Source organism: Mobula birostris, chromosome 13 (genome assembly GCF_030028105.1).
Source record: "Mobula birostris isolate sMobBir1 chromosome 13, sMobBir1.hap1, whole genome shotgun sequence".
NCBI lineage: Eukaryota > Metazoa > Chordata > Chondrichthyes > Myliobatiformes > Myliobatidae > Mobula > Mobula birostris.
Window position 1 is genome coordinate 72,871,885 of NC_092382.1, and position 27,416 is coordinate 72,899,300.

Genomic DNA, 27,416 nt, shown 5'->3' on the forward strand with positions numbered 1-27,416 from the left:
CAAAAGTAGCAAAATGTATTTAAACGACTAACTTAATCAGAAGTTAACTGATCTACGGCAACTCTGAAACAGTTCTTAAAAGAGTAAATGCGAAAACAGTTCTTAAATTGGTAAATTCGAACCCAGTTCTTAGAATGGTAAATTCGAAAGTCCGAGAGATTTATACAGTCAGTTAGGAGAGACTTTCCTAAAGTAAAGAATTCCTCGAGGACGTGACATTACTGCTGACCCCAGCCGGAACCTGCCTTGTCCGCAGGATTCACGGCGACGGAAATAAAATGGTTTAAAGGAACTGACCTTTTCCTCTGGAGAATAGTTACTGCACAATTCTTCCTGCTTTAGCAGATGATATGTCAGATGCAGGTCACTATTTCTTGAACAAAGATTCAATAAAGGTCGATCCTCTCCAAGAGAGCCGAACGACATCAGCTTTACTTGACTCTGTGAGTTCCTGTACTTTAGTAAGGTCTTCACTCTCCAATACTACACACAATAGAAAATAGACCTCCACTTTAGAGGGAAACTAAACGAATATGCAGCATAACAGAGTATCTGACGAATTAAATAACAAACTAAACTTAAAACTCAACTGGAAAAACTAACTACATCGCACCAGAGGTCTCTCTTTATATACCTGGTGAGTACATGTCATCACGTGACCTCACATCGGCGGGAAAATTACATCATGTGACCTCCACAAGACGATTACATCATGCTCATCACGTACTTAATTACATCATAGAAACCATAGAAACTACAGCACAGAAACAGGCCTTTTGGCCCTTCTTGGCTGTGCCGAACCATTTTCTGCCTAGTCCCACTGACCTGCACACGGACCATATCCCTCCATACACCTCCCATCCATGTATCTGTCCAATTTATTCTTAAATGTTAAAAAAGAACCCGCATTTACCAGCTCGTCTGGCAGCTCATTCCATACTCCCACCACTCTCTGTGTGAAGAATCCCCTCCTAATGTTCCCTTTAATCTTTCCCCCCCTCACCCTTAACCCATGTCCTCTGTTTTTTTTTCTCCCCTTGCCTCAGTGGAAAAAGCCTGCTTGCATTCACTCTATCTATACCCATCATAATTTTATATACCTTTATCAAATCTCCCCTCCTTCTTCTACGCTCCAGGGAATAAAGTCCAAACCTATTCAACCTTTCTCTGTAACTGAGTTTCTCAAGTCCTGACAACATGCTTGTAGACCTTCTCTGCACTCTTTCAACCTTATTTATATCCTTCCTGTAATTTGGTGACCAAAACGGAACACAATACTTCAGATTCGGCCTAACCAATGCCTTATACAACCTCATCATAACATTCCAGCTCTTATACACAATACTTTGATTAATAAAGGTCAATGTACCAAAAGCTCTCTTTACAACCCTATCTACTTGTGACACCACTTTTAGGGAATTTTGTATCTGTATTCCCAGATCCCTCTGTTCTACTGCACTCCTCAGTGCCTTACCATTAACCCTGTATGTTCTACCTTGGCTTGTCCTTCCAAAGTGCAATACCTCACACTTGTCTGTATTAAACTCCATCTGCCATTTTTCAGCCCATTTTTCCATCTGGTCCAAGTCCCTCTGCAGGCTCTGAAAACCTTCCTCACTGTCTACTACACCTCCAATCTTTGTATCATTGTATCATCATGGTCATAAGACAGTCACAAGATACCCATGAAGTTTGGAACACCTGTAATATCATGGGCTCATAACTTGTTAACCAGCCTCATGTGTAGCACCTTGTCAAACACCCTCTGAAAGTGCAGGTTCACATCATCAACCGATTCTCCTTTGTCTATCTTGCTATTACCACTTCAATAAATTCAAAGAATTTCAACACACTGTTCAGGCAAGATTTTCCCTTGAGGCAAACATGCTGAAGGCCGATTTTATTATGTGCCTCAAAGTGCCCTGAGAACACATCCCGAACAACTGACACTAATATCTACCCAACCAATGAGGTCAGACTAACTGTCCTGAAACTTCTGTTCTTCTACCTCTCTCCCTTCTTGAATAGCAGAGTGACATTTCCAAATTTGGAGTCTTCCGCAACCATATCAGACTTCATTGATTCTTGAAACATCATTACTAATACCTCCACAATCTCTTCGGCCACCTCTTCCAGAACTCTGGGATGTACACCACCTGGTCCAGGTGATCTATTTACCTTCAGACCTTTCTGTTTCACAGGAAATTTCTCTCGAGTATCGGCAACTTCACACACTTCTGACACTGACATCTGGACTTCCACCTTCCCGTTGGTTGCTTCCATAATGAAGACTGAAACAAAATACTAAATCAGTTCACCTGCCATCTCCTTGTTCACGATTACTACCCACCCCACTCTCACCAGACATCGTTTCCCTCTGGTCCAATATCACTGTTGCCTCTCTTTTACAGTTTATTTATCCGAAGAAACATTTGGTATCAGCTTTAATGTAATTAGCTAGCTTCATATTCCATCTTTTCTTTCTTAATTACTTTTTTAATTGCCTCTTGTTTGTTCAGAAAAGTTTCCCAATCATCTAACTTCCCATCAATTTTTGCTCTGTGATCTGCCCTCTCTTTGGCTTTTATGTTGGCTTTGCCTTCTCATTCGCTGAGGTTGTGTGATGTTGTCTTTAGAATAGTTCTTCCTTTTCGGAATGTATATATCCCGTGCCTTCCGAATTCCTTCCCGTAATTACAGCCACTGATGCTAAGCCATCATCCCTGCCAGTGCTTTTTTTTCCCTATCAAATTTGACCAGTTCCTTTCTCATGCCTCTGCAGTTGTCCTTATTCCATGGTTATACTGATACGTCTCACTTTAGCTTCTCCATCTCAAATTTCAGGGTGAATTCAATTACATTAAGATCGCTTGCCCCTCAGAATTGTTTTACCTTAAGTGCTCTAAATCGGTTCATTGCACAACACCAAATCCAGAATAGCTGATTCCCAGCTGGGCACAACCAGGAGGTTGGTGACCAGTGGTGGGCCACAGGGATCTGTTCTGGGACCCTTACTCTTTGTGACTTTTTTTATAAATTTCCTAGATGAGGAAGTAGAGGGATGGGTTAGTAAGTTTGCTGATGACACAAAGGTTGGGGGTGTTGTGGATAGTGTGGACGGCTGTCAGAGGTTACAGCAGGACATTGATAGGATGCAAAACTGGGCTGAGAAGTGGCAGATGGAGTTCAACCCAGAGAAATGTGAAGTGGTTCCTTTTGGTAGGTCAAATATGATGGCAGAATGTAGTATTAATTTAAGACTCCTGGCAGTGTGGAGGATCAGAGGAATCTTGGGGTCTGTGTCCATAGAACACTCAAAGCAGCTGCGCAGGTTGACTCTGTGGTTAAGAAGGTGTATGGTGTATTGACCATTATCAATTGTGGAATTGAAGTTAGGAGCCGGGAGGGAATGTTGCAGATATATAGGACCCTATTCAGAACCCACTTGGAGTACTGTGCTCAGTTCTGGTCGCCTCACTACAGGAAGGGTGTGGAAACCATAGAAAGAGTGCAGAGGAGATTTACAAGGATGTTGCCTGGATTGGGGAGCATGCCTATGAAAACAGGTTGAGTGAACTTGGCCTTTTCTCCTTGGAGAGACAGAGGATGAGAGGTGACCTGATAGAGGTGTATAAGATGATGAGAGGCATTGATCATGCAGATAGTCAGAGGCTTTTTCCTAGGGCTGAAATAGCTGCCACAACAGGGCACAGGTTTAAGGTGCTGGGGAGAAGGTGCAGCAGAGATGTCAGGGGTAAGTGTTTTCCACAGAGAGTGGTGAGCAGGTGGAATTGGCTGCCGTCAACAGTGGGGGAGGATAATTTAAGAGACTTTTGGATCGGTACATGGAGCTCAGAAAAAATAGAGGGCTACGGATAACCCGAGTAATTTCTGAGGTAGGGACATGTTCAGCACATCTTTGTGGGCTGAAGGGACTCTATTCTGCTGTAGGTTTTCTATGCTTCTATGTTAACTCTTCAGAAACAGGGAACATGACCCATAATGTGGAAATCAGCCATGAATGAGGAGGTTAACTACCAATGTCATTCTTCCTCAGCCCAGAGATTTCAGGGGAGAAGAGCATGTCAGATAGAATTGCAGTCAACTTGACTTCTTCAGTCTGCAGAGAATTCAAGGGAAACCTCTTCACCCACAGAGTGGAGACTATTTGGAACCCATCACCACAGGCAGAGCGAGAGGTGAACAACAGGGGAGAATTCAAAAGGACTGTCATGGAACAGAATCACTGGTAGGGTCCAGCCGGCCTGAGTTGACTGTCTACTGTACACTAGGTGTGTTATAAATTCACTAAGTACCGGAGACAGTGTTCAAAATAGAACTGATTTATTGGTCTCTTATCCAGAATATTAAACTCCAGTCCCATTAAAGGTGAATGTGCAGCAGAAGAAACTCCTCCCATGCCCAGTGACCAGGGTGCAGGACTGGGTGTGGTGAGCAGCAGCAATAATTGCAGAGTTCAGCACCGACAGTCACTCTCGAAATTGCATTCAGCAACGGTGATGGACAAATATCCAGCATGCAGCTTATTGAAACTTTCTCCCCACTGTGAACCCGGTAGTGTGTCACAAGGTTAGATTACTGAGGGAATCCCTTCCAACATTCACAGCAGGTGAACCGTCTCTCCCAGTGTGAACTCAATGATGCACGTTTGATTGAGAAGGCTGAGAGAAACTCTTCCCAATGTCTGAACAGCTGAACGGCCTCGTCCCGGTGTAAACTCACTGGTGTCTCTGCAGATGAGATGACTACATGATTCCTTTCCCACATTCACAGCAGGTGAACGGTTGCTCCCGTATGAACTGACTGGTGTGCCAGTAGTTGGGATGACCGAGTGAACCCCTTCCCACATTCTGAGCAGGTGAACGGTTTCTCCCCAGTGTGAACTCGCTGATGACTCAGTAGATGGGATGACTGAGTGAATCTCTTCCCACAGGCTGAGCAGTTGAATGGCTTCTCCCCAGTGTGAACTCGCTGGTGTCTCTGAAGAGTGGATGACCGACTGAATCTCTTCCCACAGACTGAGCAGTTGAATGGCTTCTCCCCAGAGTGAACTGACTGGTGTACCAGTAGTTCGGATGACCGAGTGAATCCCTTCCCGCAGTCTGAGCAGGTGAACGGCCTCTCCTCAGTGTGAACTGACTGGTGTACCAGTACGTCGGATGACTGAGTGAATCCCTTCCCGCAGTCTGAGCAGGTGAATGGCCTCTCTCCAGTGTGAAGTCTCTGATGTACCTTCAGTTTAGATGACCTAGTGAATCCCTTCCCACAGTCTGAACAAGTGAACGGCCTCTCTCCAGTGTGAACTCGCTGATGTTCCTTCAGTGTAGATGACTGAGTGAATCCCTTCCCACAGTCTGAGCAGGTGAACGGCCGCTCTCCGGTGTGAACTCGCTGGTGTGCCATTAGGTCAGATGACCGAGTGAATCCTTTCCCACAGTCTGAACAGATGAACGGCCGCTCCCCGGTGTGAACTCGCTGGTGTGCCATTAGGGTGGATGACCGAGTGAATCCTTTACCACAGTCTGAACAGGTGAAAGGCCGCTCCCCGGTGTGAACTCGCTGGTGAGCCATTAGGTCAGGTGACCGAGTGAATCCTTCCCCACAAATTCAGCAGATGACCAGCCTTTGTCCAATGTGAACTGACTGGTGTGTCCATGGGCGGGATGACCAACTGAATCCCTTCTCACACACAGAACAGAGGAATGGCCTTATCCAGTGTGAACTTGCTGACGTACCTTCAGTTGAGATGACTGAGTGAATCCATTCCTGCTGTCTGAGTAGATGAACGGCCTCTCCCCATGTGTAAAATGACGGGCATGCCAGTCGGTCAGATGATCGAGTGAATCCCTCCCCACAGTCTGAGCAGGAAGGATGATTGAGTGAATCCCTTGCTCCACTTCTTAAATATCTGGGCTGAGACAGCAAAACTGGCGTGTTGTTCTCAAGATTCCCGTAGACAAATTCCTTGCCATTTTTAACCTATGAAAAGATTTACAAAATCCATCAATGGGTGAAGGACAACATTTCAGATGAGATCACTTCAGTTGCTAAGGCGTGAACTGACATCACACTGTTACAGTGAAGTTCAACCCAAGTTGGAGAGAGAAATCATCTTCTAACTGGGCACAGTGCTGGTATCTGGAATGAGCATCAAATTCTCTGATAGTCTCCCTGTCTCATTAGGAATGGGGTATTTCTGCCATCTCCAATCTGTGACCTGGCTCAGTTTGACTCTCTCCATTGGTATTATTCCCTGTTCCCACTGAGCTGCATGGGTGCCTGGCCCCACAGTAACTGAAACACTCTCACACAAATAGCCGGCAGTGTATTGCATGTACCCACCACTCTCTGGGTAAAAAACTTACCCCTGACATCCCCTCGGTATCTATTTCCAAACACCTTAAAACTATGCCCCCTCGTGTTAGCCATTTCAGCCCTGGGAAAAAAAACCTCTGGCTATCCACACCATCAATGCCCCTCATCATCTTATACACCTAAAAAAGGAAATTACACATTATTTTGAGGATTTGTTAGAAGTCTACAAAATTATGAGGGTATAGATAGGGTAAATGCAAGCAGCTTTTTCCACTGAGTTTGGGTGGGATGACAACCAGAAGTCATGCGTAAGTGGGGAAGGGGAAAATTTAACGGGAACATTTGGCAAAGCTCTTTACTGAAATTGTCGTGAGAGTGTGGAATGAGATGACAGCACAAGAGTTGAATATGAGCTCGGTTTCACCATTTAGAAGAAGTTTGGATGGGATCCTGGATGGTAGGTGAATGGAGGGCAATGGTCCAGGTGCAGGTGGTTGCATTAGACAGCTTAAATGTTTTTCGGCATTGACTAGATGGGCCAAATAGGCTGGTTCCGTACTGAACTACTCCATGTTTCTATGACAGAGAAGCTGGTCAAACTTGTTTGGAAGGGATACGGTCGGAGTGACAAAGGAGCAGCAGTGGCTGGAGTTTCTGGGAGCAATTCTGGAGCTGAGTGATAGATACATCCCAAAGAAGTGGAAGCATTGGAAAGGCAGGAGGACACAACCGTGGCTGAAATGAGAAGCCAACATCAACATAAAAGCCAAAGAGAGGGGAAACAAAAGAGCAAAAACTATTGGGAATTTTTTAGAAGCTAATAGAAGATGACTAAAAAAAAAGTCATATGAGCTCAGGGCGTGGAATTATGATATTGTAGTCATTAATGAGTCTGGGTCCCCAAAAGTCTGAGGCATTGGGAAAGAAATGTCCCAGGCCTCATTATCTCTTGAAAACCAAGGTCCCCTGCACCAGTCACCTTTCAACTTTTATTTTGGCAGGCACAAACAAACTCTACACCCTCAAAATTTCCCTGGTGAAGGCCTCCCACTTACCAAGTGCTTCTTTGCAGAAAACAGCCTGTCCGAAACAATCTGATACCATCAAAATTGACCTTTCTCCGATTTAGAATCTCACCCCATGGACCAGACTTCTCTTTTTCCTTATTTACTTTGAATTTCATGACATTATTATCGCTAATTTCTGTCACCAGCCCTGGATCATTCCCTAATAGCTTATTGCACACTTCTACGTCAGGAATTCTACGTATTGATTAAGGGCACACTTGACAAACTCTACCCCATCTGGTCCTTTTACAGAATGGGAGGCTCAGTCAATATATGGAAAGTTAAAATCACTTTCTGAATTAATCTTTGTTTCTTGGCATGGTCTGCGATCTCTCTACAAACTTGTTCCTCTACATCCCTCAGATTGTTGGGTGCAATCAAGTTCCAATAATGGCTACAATATCATAATTCCCTGTCCTGAGCTCATCTAGCTTTCCTACGATGCTTCTTGCATTGTGATATACACAGCTCAGCACATTCATCGCACCATGCTCAAACGTTTGATTGCTGACTCTATCTGAGGTCTGAACAACATCTGACTGGTGTCAAGAAAACAACGTCTCCCTCATTGTCACAAAAACAAAGGAGCTGATTGTGGACGACAGGAGGAATGGAGACAGGCTAACCCCTATTGACATCACTGGATCTGGGGTTGAGAGGGTGAACAGCTTTAAGTTCCTCGGCATAAACATCAACAAGGATATCACATGGTCTGTACATACCAGTTGAGTTGTGAAAGAAACACAACAGCACCTCTTTCACCTCAGACAGTTGAAGTTTGGGATGGTGCCCCAAATCCTAAGGACTTTCTACAGGAACACAATTGACAGCATCCTGACTGGCTGCATCACTGCCTTTTATGGGAACTGTACTTCTCTTAATCGCAGGACCTGGCAGAGAGTGGTGCAGATAGCCCAGCGCATTTGTTGAACTTCCCACTATTCAGGGCATTTTTAGAGACAGGTGTGTTAAAAGGGCCCGAAGGTTATTGGGGACCCAATTCACCACAACCACGAACTGTTCCTGCTGCTACCATCCAGGAAACGGTACCACAGCAAAAAGACCAACAGGCTCTGGGACATCATCTTCTACCAGGCCATCAGACTGATTAATCCATGCTGATACAATTGCATTTCTATGTTATATTGACTGTCCTATGTACAAACAATTTATTATAAATTACAAACCCCATTTCCAGAAAAGTTGGGATATTTTCCAAAATGCAATAAAAACAAAAATCTGTGATATGTTAATTCATGTGAACCTTTATTTAACTGACAAAAGTACAAAGAAAAGATTTTCAATAGTTTTACTGATCAACTTAATTGTATTTTGTAAATATACACAAATTTAGAATTTGATGGCTGCAACACACTCAACAAAAGTTGGGACAGAGTTAAAATAAGATTGAAAAGTGCACAGAAAAGTCATGCTACTGTGACAATTATAGCCACCTGGGCTCAGGAGTACTTCGGAAAACCATTGTCACTCAACACAGTCCGTCGCTGCATCCAGAAATGCAACTTGAAACTGTATTACGCAAGGAGGAAGCCATACATCAACTCTATGCAGAAACGCCGGCGAGTTCTCTGGGCCCGAGCTCATCTCAGATGGAACGAAAGACTGTGTAACAGTCTGCTGTGATCAGATGAGTCCACATTTCAGCTAGTTTTCAGAAAAAAACGGGCTTCGAGTTCTCCGTGCCAAAGGTGAAAATGACCATTGGGATTGTTATCAACAAAAGGTGCAAAAGCCAGCATCTGTGATGGTATGGGGGTGCATCAGTGCCCACGGCATGGGTGAGTTGCATGTATGTGAAGGTACCATTGACTCTGAGGCGTATATTAGGATTTTAGAGAGACATATGTTGCCATCAAGGCGACGTCTCTTCCCGGGACATCCATGCTTATTTCAGCAGGACAATGCCAGACCACATTCTGCATGGGCTACAACAGCGTGGCTTTGTAGACACAAAGTGCGTGTGCTTGACTGGCCTGCTGCCAGTCCAGATCTATCTCCTATTGAAAATGTATGGCACATGATGAAGAGGATAATCAGACAACGGAGACCACGGACTGTTGAGCAGCTGAAGTCTTATATCAAGCAAGAATGGACAAAATTTCCAATTGCAAATCTACTACAATTAGTATCCTCATTTCTAAAATGATTAAAAAGTGTTATTAAAAGGAAAGGTGATGTAACACAATGGTAAACATGCCTCTGTCCCAACTTTTGTTGAGTGTGTTGCAGCCATCAAATTCTAAATTTGTGTATGTTTACAAAATACAATTAAGTTGGTCAGTAAAACTATTGAAAATCTTTTCTTTATACTTTTGTCAGTTAAATAAAGGCTCACATGAATTAACATATCACAGATTTTTGATTCTATTGTATTTTGGAAAATATTCCAACTTTTCTGGAAATGGGGTTTGTAGTATAAATTACATAATGCACATTTAGACGGAGATGTAACATAAAGATTTCTACTCCTTGTGCATGTGAAGGATGTATGTAATAAAGTCAATTCAATTCACCCTCTCCACTATCTGTTCTGCCATTCCCACTTCAACTTATTTTAACCACATCACCCTTCCCCCCACACTAGCACTAGCAATCCTTACCACTAGGATATTATTCCCCTTTTGTTCTGTTCCCCTAACGAACAAATCCCCTCTCATCCCTTTGACTTTCCTCTGCCAGGTAATCCCCCCAACAGTTTCCTAAGTGGTCCACCTGCTGTTGTGCGGGATAGCAACAAGAGTGCTCTGTGATGGCTATTTAAACTCTTTCCCCTTCCTGACTCTCACCCAGTTTCCAGTGACCTGCACCTTAGGTGTAACTCACCTCTCTTCATGTCATATCTATCACCCCCTCCAACTCCTGGATGATCCGGAATTCATCCATTTCAAGTTCCAACTCCTTAAAGTGCAGGGTTACAAGCTGCAGCTGGATGCACATCTTGTAGGTGAGGGCATCAGGGACACTGGAGGTCTCCCCACCTTCCCACCAATGTCCCCTCTAATTTGTAATGACCAGTGTGCACATAAATCTTGTACTGTGCATTTTTATACCCAGCGATAACATGTGCACAGTGAATTTTATATAGAGAGGTATTAATTTTAACAGCTGTCGATAAGAACTTTGATCTTCTCTGGGATCGATCGAGTTCATCTGCGCGCTCACACAACCTATGTAGCAGGCCTGTAACGGGTAATGAAGGATTTTCTCCCCAGAGCTTTTGCACATTTTCCATATGTAGTTTGCTTGCTAAATTGCGCTTCTATAAGTCAGATTTCCAAATATCACTCCACTTCTTCCCACTTGTAAATTATCCAGCAACTTCTGCATTGCCACAATACACACAGATAACACCAGTTTCTATATTGTACATAAATATTTCCCCTGAATCCTCCTGAGAAATTGAGGATATATAAAAAAGTCATTTTGAACCTATGTAACCTCTGACTGAAAGAATAATTGGGACTGAATAGGAATGTTTGAACTGAAGTAAACTCTGTCTTCAGCGGTTAGCTAAGACAGGCTCATTACCAGTTCTCTGCAGCTTGCAGAGAGACACACTGAGAGCTGATAACATTATACATTATACCCTCATTAGTTCATAACATTATATATTGTACCCTTGTTTGAGTACAGAGAGGACTACTCGCTGATAAGGACAGGAATGAACATCTGCCTGTAATTAAGTCAGGGCCTTGCAAAGGGAATAACTGATTTTCATTTTTAAAATCTTTTTTATTAATTATTATTAAAGATCAACAAAATTATTATTAAAGATCGAGGGTCAAAAGTTCGACTTCTGATTTTCTCCAAACTAAGACATAGCATCACCTGAGAGAACCATTGTATCAAAGTAGGAGCAGAAGCATCTATCCATTTCAACAAAATAGCCCTTCTGGCCAATCACGTCACAAATGCAATTACATGTTGGTCTGATAGAGAAATACCATGAATACATTGAGGGATTATACCAAACAAAACTGTCAATTTATGAGGTTATAAATTAATTTTTAAAACTTTAGAAATTGTCGAGAAAAAAGATTTCCAAAAATGTTTCAATACAGAACACGACCAAAACATGTGTGTCAATATAGCTGTCTCAGTTTTACATCTATCACACTGACTATCAACATTCGGAAACATTTTTGACAGTCTCTCCTTTGTCAAATAGTAATGATGTACAATTTTAAATTGAATTAAAGAGTGACTGGTACAAATCAAAGAAGAGTTAACCAACTTCAAAATCCACAATCAATCCTCTGTTATCAAGGTCATGTTAAGCTCTGTCTTCCAATCTTGCTTAATCTAAAGTGAAGGGTAATTATGCTGTTGTAACAATAAATTATAAATTTTCCCAATAAAACCTTTCACAAAAGGGCTCATTTTTGAAATAAAATATAACAGGACAGAATCCTGTATATATGGAAAATTACTTAAATATTCTTGTAAAAGAGACAGACCTAAAGATATTGCAGGAAATGTGAATACAAGCGAGAGTATTTAGTTGCTAAACTCTCAAAAGACATCAATCGGCCATCTTGGAACAGATGAATGAAGCAATAAACTCCTTTATTCCTCCAAAGAAGAAAGGTAGGATCTCTTAATGAAGGTTTAAATAAATAATTTCAATAAACTAAAAAGTTTAAATTTTTTGAGATCAAAAAAAATTACGAAACTGGAACCAAATTCATAATGACTGCTTAATCACAGGATATAAATTTAATTCAGCAATTTTGGCCAGTTGTACAGGTATAGAAGGTCCTAATAATGAGGTTAAATGAAACTGTTTCACAGCTTTCAATTCCAAATCAACCCAAGGTGATCGTTCATTTTTATAAGTCCAATTTAACGAAAAACACATATAATGTATATTAACAGCCCAATAATACATTCTTAAATTAGGCAGAGCAAGACCTCCATCCTCTTTTAATTTTTGTAAATGATATATATCAATTCTTAGTCTTTTATTTTTCCTGTCATGGTCCGGACCGTGAAATTTGCATTCCGGTTAATGGTCCGGTCCATCAACCCTTGCTCCAGGTTTTCCTGTCTACCCTGTTTCTGTTCCTGTTGAGCACTAATTGAGGCAGCTATTTCTCATTGGGGCTGGCTACATTAATACCTCCAGAGACCAGGGTATGGCTGCTAGATATTCTTGTCCTTACTCCTTGTACCCTTTCCCCTGCCTTCTGTTTCCACGCCTGAAGCCCTGCCTTGTCTTTCCAGTAACTCTCGCATCGCCTTGCCTGTAGTCTTGGAGCCACCCTGCACCTAGCTTCCTCCCTGTCCCTTGCCTCTGCTGGGTAAGTCAGGCCGTCTTGCCATTACCCTGCGGTTGGCTCTGTCCCTTCCTGTCCCTAGCCTCCGTCGGGTAAGCCAGGCCGTATTGCCATTACCCTACGGTTGGTTCTGTCCCTTCCTATCCCTTGCCTCTGTTGGGCAAGCCAGGCCGTATTGCCGTTACCCTACGGTTAGTTCTGTCCCTTCCTGTCCCTTTTCTCTGGCGGGTGGTGATCCGCGCCCTGCTCAGGAGGAGCTTCAAGACCCCAAGCCTCGAGCCACGCCACAAGCCAAGCTTCAAGACCCCAAGCCTCAAGTCTCCAGCCAAGCCTGCCTCCAGCCTCGCCTCAAGTCTCCAGCCTCCAGCCTCGCCTTAAGTCTCCAGTCTCCAGCCTCGCCTCAAGACTCCAGCCTCCAGCCTCGCCTCGTCTCCAGCCTCCAGCCTCGCCTCAAGTCTCCAACCTCCAGCCTCGCCTCAAGACTCCAGCCTCCAGCCTCGCCTCGTCTCCAGCCTCGCCTCAAGTCTCCAGCCTCCAGCCTCGTCTCATCTCCAGCCTCCAGCCTCGCCTCGTCTCCAGCCTCCAGCCTCGCCTCAAGTCTCCAGCCTCGTCTCCAGCCTCCAGCCTCGCCTCAAGTCTCCAGCCTCGCCTCAAGTCTCCAGCCTCCAGCCTCGCCTCAAGACTCCAGCCTCACCTCAAGTCTCCAGCCTCCAGCCTCGCCTCAAGTCTCCAGCCTCGCCTCGTCTCCAGCCTCCAGCCTCGCCTTAAGTCTCCAGCCTACAGCCTCGCCTCAAGACTCCAGCCTTGCCTCGTCTCCAGCCTCCAGCCTCGCCTCAATTCTCCAGCCTCCAGCCTCGCCTCAAGACTCCAGCCTCCAGCCTCGCCTCGTCTCCAGCCTCCAGCCTCGCCTCAAGTCTTCAGCCTCGTCTCCAGCCTCCAGCCTCGTCTCATCTCCAGCCTCCAGCCTCGCCTCAAGTCTCCAGCCTCCAGCCTCGCCTCAAGACTCCAGCCTCACCTCAAGTCTCCAGCCTCCAGCCTCGCCTCGTCTCCAGCTTCCAGCCTCGCCTCAAGTCTCCAGCCTCCAGTCTCGCCTCAAGACTCCAGCCTCCAGCCTCGCCTCGTCTCCAGCTTCCAGCCTCGCCTCAAGTCTCCAGCCTCCAGTCTCGCCTCAAGACTCCAGCCTCCAGCCTCGCCTCGTCTCCAGCCTCCAGCCTCGCCTCAAGTCCCCAGCCTCCAGCCTCACCTCGTCTCCAGCCTCCAGCCTCGCCTCAAGTCTCCAGCCTCCAGCCTCGCCTCAAGACTCCAGCCTCACCTCAAGACTCCAGCCTCGCCTCGTCTCCAGCCTCCAGCCTCGCCTCAAGTCTCCAGCCTCCAGCCTCGCCTCAAGACTCCAGCCTCCAGCCTCACCTCGTCTCCAGCCTCCAGCCTCGCCTCAAGTCTCCAGCCTCCAGCCTCGTCTTATCTCCAGCCTCCAGCCTCACCTCAAGTCTCCAGCCTCGCCTCAAGTCTCCAGCCTCCAGCCTCGCCTCAAGACTCCAGCCTCACCTCAAGTCTCCAGCCTCCAGCCTCGCCTCGTCTCCAGCCTCGCCTCATCTCCAGCCTCCAGCCTCGCCTCAAGACTCCAGCCTCCAGCCTCACCTCGTCTCCAGCCTCCAGCCTCGCCTCAAGTCCCCAGCCTCCAGCCTCGCCTCGTCTCCAGCCTCCAGCCTCGCCTCAAGTCTCCAGCCTCGCCTCAAGTCTCCAGCCTCACCTCAAGTCTCCAGCCTCCAGCCTCGCCTCGTCTCCAGCCTCACCTTGTCTCCAGCCTCCAGCCTCGCCTCAAGACTCCAGCCTCCAGCCTCGCCTCGTCTCCAGCCTCCAGCCTCGCCTCAAGTCCCCAGCCTCCAGCCTCGCCTCAAGTCTCCAGCCTCCAGCCTCGCCTCAAGTCTCCAGCCTCCAGCCTCGCCTCGTCTCCAGCCTCGCCTCGTCTCCAGCCTCGCCTCGTCTCCAGCCTCCAGCCTCGCCTCAAGACTCCAGCCTCACCTCGTCTCCAGCCTCCAGCCTCGCCTCGTCTCCAGCCTCGCCTCGTCTCCAGCCTCCAGCCTCGCCTCAAGACTCCAGCCTCCAGCCTCGCCTCGTCTCCAGCCTCCAGCCTCGCCTCAAGTCCCCAGCCTCCAGCCTCGCCTCAAGTCTCCAGCCTCCAGCCTCGCCTCAAGTCTCCAGCCTCCAGCCTCGCCTCAAGTCTCCAGCCTCCAGCCTTGCCTCACCTCAAGCCTGAAGACTCCAGCCTCGTCCTGCCTGCCAGCCAAGTCACGTCCTTGCCTACTTGTGGGGTCCGAGCCAGAGGCAAGACCCAGATTCTGGATCCTTCTCCAGTCTCTGGCTCGGAGTCCAAGCCCGGGCTCCTAGCTCTCTTGTCCAGTCCTGTTCTGGGTTCCTGGTTTTTGTGTCAATGTCCTAGCCCTCGCCCTGTATCCTAGTCCTGTCCCTAGTACTTCAGTGTCTGTGTCTTCCACTTGGGTCCGTTCCCAGCCACCACCTTATGACAATTCCAAACAAAAGATGAGATAATAGGGTTAACCTGATCAAAAAGCTTCTTAGTTAAACAAAGGGATATTTTGAAATACATATAAATATTTTCGTAAAATCATCATTTTAACTGCATGAATTCGGCCGGCTAACAGTGTAAGTGGATTCCATCTACAAACTTTAAAAGGAATGTCATCATATATAGAAGCAGAATCATTTAGAGGAACTAATTCACTTTTATGAAGGTTTAATTTATATCTCGAAAACTTTCCAAATTCGTTTAATAGTTTCAATAAACTAGGAATGTATTCTTCAGGATTCGACATATAAACTAAGAGATTGTCAGCATAAAGGGAGATCTTATGAATAGTCCTATTTATGAAAATCCCATGGATATCTTTAGCTTCACAAAGTGCAATAGTCAAGGGTTCCAGCACCAAATTAAATAACAGGGGACTTAGTGGACATCCTTGCCTCGTACCCTGCGAAAGCCGAGAAAAAGGAGATCTGCAATTATTGGTAATAAGTGTAGCAATAAAGCTTTCAGATATCATTCTAATCCACTTATTAAAATTAATACCAAAGCTGTATTTCTCCAAAACGTTAAATAAGTTTTCCATTCAACTCTGTCAAATGCCTTTTCAGCATCGAGAGAGACAATGCATTTGGGGAGTCTTAGAAAAGGATGAATATATAACATTTAACAGTCTCCGAGTGTTAGAGAAGGAATAACGGCCCTTTACAAAACCTGTTTGGTCCTAAGAGATCATTTTAGCTGGTATATTCTCCAGCCTATCAGCCATTATTTTTGAAATAACTGTAGCATCCTTATTTAATAATGAAATAGGTCTATATGAAGCACAGTGTGTTGGGTCTTTATCTTTCTTAAGAATTAAAGAAATAGGAGCTTCATAAAATGTGGGAGGTAACTCTCCTATCAAAAGAGAATCTTTAAGCATTTCCAACAAATATGGAGAAAGCAATTTTTCATTCTTTTATATAATATCCTACAGAATAACCATCCAGTCCAGGAGCTTTACCAGATTGCATTGGAAAAAAAAGCTTTCTGAATTTCATTTTCAGTGATAGGAGCATCAAGAGTTTGTTGATCATCAACAGAAATTTGAGAAAAATTGATCTTTTGTAAATAGGCATTCATTTTAGAAGGATCAACTGAAAACTGAGATTTATAAACGTCAATGTAAAAGTCTTGAAAATTTGTATTAATGTCTTCATAATTACATGATAAACTACCATCTCTCTTCTGAATTTTTAAAGTGGGTCTTTCGGCTGTAGCTGCTTTTATCTGAGATGCTAACAGCTGATTATTAGCATCTCATTATGACTATTATTAGCAATGATGCCTACCTTTCCGATTTCACACTCTACTGACGTCACCGACAACATTTTTGGTTTAAATCCTTATCAGAAGGGATTAATAACAACTATTTATGACATAATTATGAAAATACAGCCAGGTAGATCTGATAAATTTAAAAATGAATGGGAAAGGGAACTTCAACTTCACTTACCTATATATCTTCCTCTATATGGGCTAACTATATTATGATACAATTTAAGGCAGTGCATAGGGCCCACATATCTAAAGTTAATCTAGCTCGTTTTTACTCCCATATAAATCCTATTTGTGACAGATGTCACTTTGAGGTGGCTTCTTTGACTCGTATGTTATGGTCCTGCCCTCTCTTGGAAAAATTCTGGAAAGCTATTTTTGATATTATTTCAAAAGTTTTGCATTTTTATTTACAACCCCATCCTATTACAGCAATTTTTTGTTGGCCAATGATGGAACATAGACCTTTATCCTCTTCAGCCTGTCAGATGGTTGCCTTTGTTACATTAATGGCCAGAAGGTCCGTTTTATTGAATTGGAAAGAGACCAACCCCCCGACTACATTTCAATGGTTTTCCCAAACTATATCATGTTTCAATTTAGAAAAAATCAGAAGTGTAATTTTTGATCCTTCGGTTAAATTTGAAGAGACTTGTAAGCTATTTATTCAACATTTTCATATGATGTAGTTTGACCTTTTCCGAATCCTTTTTACTAACTTAGAATATGTGAATAGAGGAGCTGAGCTGACGACATTAATGAATGTATTCGATCTAATCTAATATATTGGTTTTGTTCTGTTTGCTTTTCTGGGGGGTTTAGCAATTAGTTCTATTTTTTAGCTCTCTTTTGATTTTTGGGGTTCTTCTTTGCAACATCCCTTTCTTTTTATTTATTTTTTTCTTCATGATTAACTATATCGAGAGTTTGGAAGTCTATTACACATGTACTATTTGTAGTACTTTGTATATGTTTATTAACAATAAGGTAATTCCAATCTCTTCATATCACTGTTGTTATTATGTTTATGGACTTGGTAGTCATAGTCATATTTTATTGATCCCGGAGGAAATTGCTTTTCGTTACAGTTGCACCATAAATAATAAATAGTAATAAAACCATAAATAGTTAAATAGTAATATGTAAATTATGCCAGGAAATAAGTCCAGGACCAGCCTACTGGCTCAGGGTGTCTGACCCTCCAAGGGAGGAGTTGTAAAGTTTGATGGCCACAGGCAGGAATGACTTCCTATGACGCTCTGTGCTGCATCTCGGTGGAATGAGTCTCTGGCTGAATGTACTCCTGTGCCCACCCAGTACATTATGTAGTGGATGGGAGACATTGTCCAAGATGGCATGCAACTTGGACAGAACTTGAAAATTTCTGTCCAAGTTGCATTCTGTCCAATAGAAAGATTTAAAAAGAAAGCCTATTATTTTTATCTCCAAACACATAAAATTGACTTTTCAATTTAAGAAAATTTCTGTCATTAGAATAAGTTGATCATAAATTATATTGTGATGGTAGTTCAACCCTTTGTTTGAATAAATCACTGTTAGGAGAGATTGCATAATTATTCCGCAAGTCTTTAATTTATTTTGAAATCTTATCTAACTCTGTTTTCGTCCGTTTCTTAAGCTTAGCTAAATAGGAGATATCTGACCGCGCAAAACACTGTATGCTTTAAATATATCCCATATAATCAATTTTGACACATCTCCCATATTATTAAAAAGAAAAAAAAAATTACCTGAGTCTCAATAAATTTGACGAAGTCCAAACTTTGTAATCAATTTTCTGGAAAACGCCAAGGCAAATATGCTATAACGACATAATTCAATTCAAAAGCTAAGTTTAAAGGCGCATTATCCGAGAAAATGATAGCATCATATTCACATTTCTGGACTTTGGACAGAAATCGGAGATCAGTTATAAAATAATCGAATCTCAATTTTTTTTTATATGAACATGTGAAAAAAAAGAATAATCTCTATCATTTGGATGCAATGTCTCCAAACCTCAACCAGGCAATAATCAATTAAAAAGGAGTTAATAAGTGATGCAGAACAACTCGGAAGCCACTGATTGGTTGAACTCTTGTCAATCAAAGGACTTAAACAACAGTTGAAATCACCAAACATTAACAACCTATATTCATTTAAATCCGGCAATAAAGTAAATACATTTTTAAAAACAAGGAGGATCATCTACATTATGTCCACACAGATTAACCAGGACAATTTTTCTATTACAAATTGTTCCTTTAACAATTAAAAATCTACCATTAATATCTGACACAATGTCTTCTTGGATAAACAAAATATTAGATTTAATAAAATTAGATACTCCCTTTGTTTTATTTTGCCAAGTAGCGTGAAATTGAAGGCCCTTCCACATTTTAAAAAAACCTATTTTGATCGCCCGTTTTGATATGTGTTTGTTGAACAAAAATTATATTGGGTTGGAATTGATTAATGATTTTAAACGTCTTCTTTCACTTAATAGGATGATTCCAAACACATACGTTCCAACTTATAATGATTATCTGTTTAGCTACCACGAAATAAAGAAATTATTTAACACATAATTACACGCATACCAGCGCAGGCTAATCAAAACTGGCGGTGATAAGTATAACCATATACAAAACACGCACGCTCCGGAACTCCGTAATGGGAAAAAAATACAATAAAGAAAACTAAAATTAATCCTACAATTAATCTTATAACTCAATACTAACCCCAGTCCTCCCATCACACTGAAAAGCCCGAAATTCGGACAAAAAGAGCCAAAATGCGTCCCCATAGAAGTAAAAAAAGAGACACACTTTGCGAGCTGCCCATTTTAATGGTGATTTTAAAAGCTTTCCTTAATTCCTCCCCCCAGTTACAGAAAAAAACACACAGCCCTAAAATAGGAAAGCCCTGCAGAGGGAAAAAAATGTTTATACTTAATCCTTAAAAATAAGCTGGGGAATGCAGAAACAATCTCCAAAAATGCCAAAACCATAAAGTTAAACAAAAAGAAGAATGTCTTTGTAATCTCTAAGGAAGAAAAATCAGCACCATTTTCCATTTAACTTACACACCCAATGAAAATCTGTTTTTAGAAGAGAAAACTAACTATCTATCTTCTAAGCACTCCCAACTATGTATATATAAGAAAAAGTCCTTATGAACTATGAACACTGTAACTTAGTTAATGGAAAAAAGAGGATAGGCACAAATAATCAAACTGGTTAATAATCTGTTCGCTGTGTTAATTCGCTCAGTAAACCAAACAGATTTCGGAAATGTCATTCATCAGTCACATCAAAAAGTTCACATCTTCTTTAAATGGTCCATCGATCAAAGGACATCTGAAGTAAATCAGAAATCTTGAAAGCTTCTTTTCTTTCTGAAATAACAATAATTCACCAGACCTAAAACCATTCAAACCTCGGCTGCAACCAAACTACAGTTAACATAGTCTAATGCCGCTTTGGAGTCCAGAAAAATAGGAGGAGTTGAATCTTTGGGAACTAATTTTAATCGGGCTGGATAGCGAAGTGATGGGAATAATCACAGGAATGATCATCTGTCTGTAATTTAGTCAGGGCCTTGCAAAGGGAATAACTGATAAGGCTGGGACAGTGCATCCATCTGTAATTAGAACCTTGATTTAGCAAACTCTCTTATCTAAGTAATTAAGTTTTGCACCAACAGACTTGGTGGGCGTACCAGTTCAAATAACATCTTCCAATAGTAATGTCTGGGGTTAGTGTATATATATATATATATATATATATATATATATATATATATATATATATATACACATATAGCTGTAACCTGACTAAGGCAGTCCACTTGTCAGATGGTGGCAGTTCTTACCTGCCTTCCCTTTGACAACTGGATCTCAAACCCCTGCAGGAGAATGCACATAAGTATTTCCGTCTTTATCACATCTTTGATAACTGACTCCAGCGGTTTCCCCACCACCGACGTTAGGCTAACCGGTCTATAATTCCCCGGTTTCTCTCTCCCTCCTTTTTTAAAAAGTGGGGTTACATTAGCCACCCTCCAATCCTCAGGAACTAGTCCAGAATCTAACGAGTTTTGAAAAATTATCACTAATGCATCCACTATTTCTTGGGCTACTTCCCTAAGCACTCTGGGATGCAGACCATCTGGCCCTGGGGATTTATCTGCCTTCAATCCCTTCAATTTACCTAACACCACTTCCCTACTAACATGTATTTCGCTCAGTTCCTCCATCTCACTGGACCCTCTGTCCCCTACTATTTCTGGAAGATTATTTATGTCCTCCTTAGTGAAGACAGAACCAAAGTAATTATCCAATTGGTCTGCCATGTCCTTGCTCCCCATAATCAATTCACCTGTTTCTGTCTGTAGGGGACCTACATTTGTCTTTACCAGTCTTTTCCTTTTTACAGATCTATAAAAGCTTTTACAGTCAGTTTTTATGTTCCCTGCCAGTTTTCTCTCATAATCTTTTTTCCCCTTCCTAATTAAGCCCTTTGTCCTCCTCTGCTGAACTCTGAATTTCTCCCAGTCCTCAGGTGAGCCACTTTTTCCGGCTAATTTGTATGCTTCTTCTTTGGAATTGATACTATCCCTAATTTCTCTTGTCAGCCATGGGTGCACTACCTTCTTTGATTTATTCTTTTGCCAAACTGGGATGAACAATTCTTGTGGTTCATCCATGCAACCTTTAAATGCTTGCCATTGCATATCCACCGTCAATCCTTTAAGTGTCATTTGCCAGTCTATCTTAGCTAATTCACGTCTCATACCTTCAAAGTTACCCCTCTTTAAGTTCAGAACCTTTGTTTCTGAATTAACTATGTCACTCTCCATCTTAATGAAGAATTCCACCATATTATGGTCACTCTTACCGAAGGGGCCTCTCATGACAAGATTGCTAATTAACCCTTCCTCATTGCTCAAAACCCAATCCAGAATAGCCTGCTCTCTAGTTGGTTCCTCGACATGTTGGTTCAAAAAACCATCCCGCATACATTCCAAGAAATCCTCTTCCTCAGCACCTTTACCAATTTGGTTCACCCAATCTACATGTAGATTGAAGTCACCCATTATAACTGCTGTTCCTTTATTGCACACATTTCTAATTTCCTGTTTAATACCATGTCTGACCTCACTACTACTGTTAGGTGGCCTGTACACAACTCCCACCAGCGTCTTCTGCCCCTTAGTGTTACGCAGCTCTACCCATATCGATTCCACATCTTCCCGGCTTATGTCCTTCCTTTCTATTGTGTTAATCTCCTCTCTAACCAGCAACACCACCCCACCTCCTTTTCTTTCATGTCTATCCCTCCTGAATATTGAATATCCCTGAATGTTGAGCTCCCATCCTTGGTCACCCTGGAGCCATGTCTCTGTGATCCCAACTATATCATAATCATTAATAACAATCTGCACTTTCAATTCATCCACCTTGTTACGAATGCTCCTTGCATTGACACACAAAGCCTTCAGGCGCTCTTTTACAACTCTCTTAGCCCTTATACAATTATGTTGAAAAGTGGCCCTTTTTAATGCTTGCCCTGGATTTGTCGGCCTGCCACTTTTACTTTTCTCCTTAGTACGTTTTGCTTCTACCCTCACTTTACACCCCTCTGCCTCTCTGCACTCGTTCCCAGCCCCCTGTTGTGAACTAACCTCCTCTCGCCTAGCCTCTTTAATTTGATTCCCACCCCCCAACCATTCTAGTTTAAAGTCACCTCAGTAACCCTCGCTAATCTCCCTGCCAGGATATTGGTCCCCCTAGGATTCAAGTGTAACCCGTCCTTTTTGTACAGGTCACGCCTGCGCCAAAAGAGGTCCCAATGATCCAAAAACTTGAATCCCTGCCCCCTGCTCCAATCCCTCAGCCACGCATTAGTTACGGTTTTGAGAAAAAGCCATCTGTAGGAGTTGCTATGGAAACAAGTCAAAAAAGAGGTCATAGAAATCAGATAAGTGGATTGTTTGGATAAGTGGATCTTCCACAATATACACATGGTTTTTATAAGTCTGGTGATCATGCTAAGTTTAGTAAACAATGAGGGGGAGGTTGACACCTCTCCAAGATGATGATGTGTGATAGACTTTTCTACCTTCCATATTCCAGCAGGACTTGGAGGGTAGTGAAGGTGATGAGAGTAAGGTGTATGGGAAAGGTTTGTCCTTATTGAGGGAGGAATTTATAGAGGAACAGAAGCGAGATTCTGAAATGATGGCTTTAAAGGAGACAGCTCTCACAGAAGAGGAGGTTCAGAGAGAGTCAGCAGGATATTATCTTAAAGATGGGGTGTTGATAAGGAAGTGGAGATCAGCCACTGTGCCTGCAAGTGAGGATTGGGCTGTTGTGCATCAGGTAGTGCTTCCGAAAGTTTACAGGGCTGAAATTTTAAACATGGCTCACAGTATGCCTTTAGGTGGACATCATGGACTGAGAAAGACGGTGAATAGTCATACTTTAAAAATGCCGGGGGAAACAGGATTATGAAGGAACTTTACTGGCCTAATTTAAGAAAGGATGTTGTGAATTTTTCCTGGACTTGCCATACCTGTCAGGTTGAGGGGAAATCTAATCAGGTTATTCAAGTAGCATCACTTAGACCAATACCTGCCTTTGGTGAGCCTTTTTCCAGGCTCATAGTGGATTGTGTAGGCCCATTTCCAAAGACTGCAGCTGGTCATCAGTATGTGTTAACAATTATACGTGCTGTGTCTAGGTTCCCTGAAGCCGTTCCTCTTGGAAACATCAAGGCCAAGACTGTGGTAAAAGCACTCAGTAAGTTTTTCACACTGGTAGGTCTCCCCAAAGAAATTCAATTTGACCAGGGTAGTAACTTTACTTCGAGAACATTCCAGGGGATAGTCGTAGAATTGGGAGCTAGGTACATTGGGTCATCTGCATATCACACAGAGTCCGAGGGAGCCTTGGAATGGTTCAACTCCACTCTTAAGGCCATGATTAAAACATATTGTGTGGAAAATGGAAAAAAAAAACAGCATGAGGGGGTTCCCCTACTCTTATTTGTTGGAGATTCGATTCAAAAATCATTGGAGTGTAGTCTATTTGAACCTGTGTGTGGTCACAGGCCAAAATGACCTTTGACCCTACTCGGAGAACTATGGTCTGATTTGGAAATATGGGTCAATATGCGGGAGAGACTTAACAAGGTCTGTGACCTTGCAAAGGAAAGTTTGCAGAATGTTCAAATTAAAATAAAACACTTGTTTGATAAGGTAGCACCTGTGGGTACTGTTATGAAAACAAATGGAGTTGTGATGGCTGGGGAAGAGGTGCAGAATCATTTTAACCTACTGAGCACACACCCCTCAGCATCAGCGGCTCCACAGTGGAGAGAGTGGAAGACATCAAGTTCCTTGGGGTGCAGATCTCGGACAATCTCACCTGGTCCAGGAACACCACTGGGATTGTGAAACAGGCCCAGCAGAGATTGCACTTTCTGAGGAAGCTTAAACAAGCATCACTCTCCACTAAGATCTTAACTACATTCTACAGAGGCGTGGTTGAGAGTGTGCTGACCTTTTGCATCACAACCTGGTACTCCAGCTGCAAAAAAAGCCTTGCAGAGGGTGGTTAGGGGAGCAGAGATGGTTATTGGGGTTTCCCTACCTTCTGTCCAAGGCCTCTTTCAGAGTCGATGCCTCCAGAAGACACGGTACATCATCAAAGACCCCTCACACCCTCTCCATGAACTGTTTGTTCTTCTGCTATCAGGCAAACGTTACAGGAGCATCAAAACTAAAACCACAACAGCTCTCTCCCACAGGCAGTCAGACTGCTAAATAGCTGCTCCACCTGACTCTGCTTTGGACACTTTTAACTTGCACTGGACACTTATAACTGATTTTAACTGACATGTGGCTGTTGTGTTTTACTATTTATTGTTATGTTTATTATTTAGTGTTGCATTTGTTATGTTATGATTGCACTGCCCCTGAGAAACGCTGTCTCATTCTGCCCTGCAGAGCTGATGCATGGTTAGAATGACAATAAAGTTTTTTGAATCTTGAATCTAGTATCAACAAGATTTAAGAATTCCATTGTTTTGAAAAATATTACTGATAAGGTCCATCAGTTGGAAGCTACACTGCAAAAACAATTGCAAGAATTAATTAGCAAGCATTAAGATTTATTTCCTGACATTCTAAGACAGTGTACCGCTGCAGGGCATGACGTCATTGTAAATTCAGCCCAGCCGATCAAAGAGCATCCTTACGGAATGAATTTAGAGAAAAGTAAAATGGTTGAACAAGAAACTGGAAACAAGAAGGAACAAGGAAAGAGAGTGGATGACTGTATTGATAGAGTGGGAAAGGCTAAATACCTTACAAAAATTGACCTGTTAAAAGGATACTGGGGTGTTTCTTTAACAGAGAGGGCTAAAGAAATATCAGCATTTTTGGCATCATCTGGAATGTATGAGTATAATGTTTTATTCTTCGGGATGAAAAATGCTCCAGGGACATTTCAAAGAATGATCCATTCTATGATTAGAGGTTTAGAAAACACGGGGGCTTATATTGATGATTTAGTAGTCTGGAATGACATGTAAGAAGAGCATATTGCAGGTCTAGAAAAACTGTTTGAAAGACTTTCCAAGGCCAATCTTACTGTGATCCTGGATAAGAGTGAATCTAGCTATGCCACAGTTACATATCTGGGCTCTGTAGAAGGCCAGGGCAAACTGGCTCCTGTACAGGCCAAGGTTCAAGCTATTGCTGAGGTTCCTGTTCCAACCGGCAAGAAAGCTTTGAGGAGATTTTTAGGAATGGTTGGGTATTATCAGAAGTTTTGTAAGAACTTTGCTGACATTGCTCTCCCCCTAACAAAACTCCTAGCGAAGAGTGAAAGATTTGTATGGAGTGACCGTTGCCAGGAGGCATTTGAACAACTAAAAACCATCCTATGTTATCATCATGTGCTCAAAGCATCTGATTTTTCCAAACCATTTTCTATAGCAACAGACGCTAGTGACGAAGCTGCTGGGGCAGTACTGTTACAGAAGGGTGTGGATGACATTGAACACCCAGTAGCTTATTTCTCCAAGAAATTTAATGGGCACCAGAAAATTTATTCCACTGTTGAAAAGGAATTACTAGCACTTATTCTGGCTTTACAACATTTTGAAGTCTATATTTGTCCTGCCCAGAGACAACTTGTGGTTTACATGGATCACAATCCATTGGTGTTTCTAACTAAGATGAAGGATAAAAATAGATGGTTCTTAAATTGGAGTCTGATATTGCAAGAATATGACCTGAAAATCAAACACGTGAAAGGTACTGACAATATTATAGCTGATTATTTATCCAGATGTTAAGTTAGAAATTGTACACGTTTTTGCTCTGTTATCTGAAAATTATACATGTATTGTTTTAAACTCTGTAATTTCCATTTAAACTAAAAGTTTTGCCTGTGTCAATTTTTTTTTGAAGAAGGGGGTGTGACAGGGGTCGTGAATTACCCCTATGAACTGCACTTTTGAAAAGAGAGATAGAGGTGTATTCAACACCAGACACCTTGTTAAAAGAGAGAGAAAGAAGGAGAGAGAGAGACGAAGACTGCTTTGAGATGATGTTATGGTTTTTCAGCAGTATGTTTGCACTTTTGCAGGGACACTCTCAGCTTCTGTATTCTTACAGAGAGAAGGGAGGAGCTACTTGATAGGCAGTTGGTATTCAGTGCGGTGAGATAAATAGAAGGTCAGATGATAGACCTACAGACACAATGGTTTTGGACACTGAATGAGCTTTGTTGTGCCCATAGAAAAGGTGGGTTTTGGAGAATCGATCAGCGGCTCTTGAAGTGTGAAAAGGGTGTGACCGGTGGGGAGCTATTTGTGTGTCCAACCCTCGCGTGGGTTGATAATTCCACCACAGAAGAACGGCCCCCTTTGTTGTGGTCACAGTCAGTGACTTCAAAAGTCACCCTTGTCCTAACTGTACCTCTTTCTAGAGATGCTGCCTGACCTGCTGTGTTCACCAGCAACTTTTATGTGTGTTGCTTGAAATTCCAGCATCTGCAGATTTCCTCGAGTCTCTCCTCAGATCAGCAGTCATTGTTTCCAAAGGAACTCCAGAAACAAAGATCTGATCCCAGAACTCAGCGCCTCATAAACCCGGGCAGCTCGACCCCGGGTCCATTTTACTTGGATCAAAAACTGTGATACACCAGGACCCAGCCTCACAGAGTCAACAGCTGAATCTGCCACTCACACACCACCCCCACGGCTGGCACACCACGTGATCCTACGTCACAAAGCGGAGGGCGGGGCAGATCTGCGGTAAACAGCCTCACGTGACCGGCTGACGGGACTCCCGTTTCAATTCTGTGGAAACAGACAGCCTGGGCTCCTGGTTTGGATCGTTCAATGCAGATTCAGTGAAGTCTACACATTTCTGACGAGCCCAGATAACTGGGTACTGAATGAGTAACTGGCCCTCAGTTCGGGGATCACGGCCCACATCAGATCTCCCCGCTCGGGATCGGTCTCAATACTCACCGATGGGAAAGTGAAAACTTCGGCCCGCAAACAGCGATCCCGACCTTTCCCGATCCCGCTGCCGCAGATGAATCGGCTTCAGCACTGAGCCGAAAGGAAAACACCACCCATCTGGATGCAGTGAGCATGCGCGGCGTCAGTGTTACATCATCCAGAGGGCGGGGCCTCGGAAACATACGCGCAGATGCTGCCCATCCGCGGTCAAATGGGAGGGGCAAATGAGATCACGTGACTGGTGGGGTTTCCCACCACAGGCAGAGACTCCAGTTGCCCGCCACTCTGCCTTTGTAAGAGGGTTGTACTTTGG

The 27,416-nt window shown here is 43.1% G+C and overlaps 1 protein-coding gene across 6 annotated transcripts; it reads right to left on the reverse strand.

Annotated features, from left to right (window-relative positions):
• LOC140206977 (uncharacterized) lies at positions 1 to 27,211 on the reverse strand. 6 transcript variants are annotated; one of them, XM_072275293.1, is made up of 6 exons: positions 27,110 to 27,211; positions 18,314 to 18,384; positions 13,716 to 15,218; positions 4,039 to 6,000; positions 2,107 to 2,291; positions 1 to 483 (listed from the first exon to the last, which is right to left on the reverse strand). In XM_072275293.1, exon 4 carries the CDS (start codon positions 5,590 to 5,592, stop codon positions 4,789 to 4,791), a length of 804 nt encoding a protein of 267 aa, XP_072131394.1. In that variant the 5' UTR covers positions 5,593 to 6,000; positions 13,716 to 15,218; positions 18,314 to 18,384; positions 27,110 to 27,211; the 3' UTR covers positions 1 to 483; positions 2,107 to 2,291; positions 4,039 to 4,788. The 6 variants fall into 6 exon arrangements, with proteins under 6 accessions (XP_072131394.1, XP_072131392.1, XP_072131391.1 ...); XM_072275291.1 differs by having other exon boundaries at positions 13,716 to 15,690; XM_072275290.1 differs by lacking the exon at positions 13,716 to 15,218.
• Between the last annotated feature and the right edge of the window lie 205 nt (positions 27,212 to 27,416).

Excerpts from the sequence above, each read along its gene's own strand:
- LOC140206977 (XM_072275294.1), bottom strand. The coding sequence starts at position 5,592 with ATGGCTCACCAGCGAGTTCACACCGGGGAGCGGCCTTTCACCTGTTCA.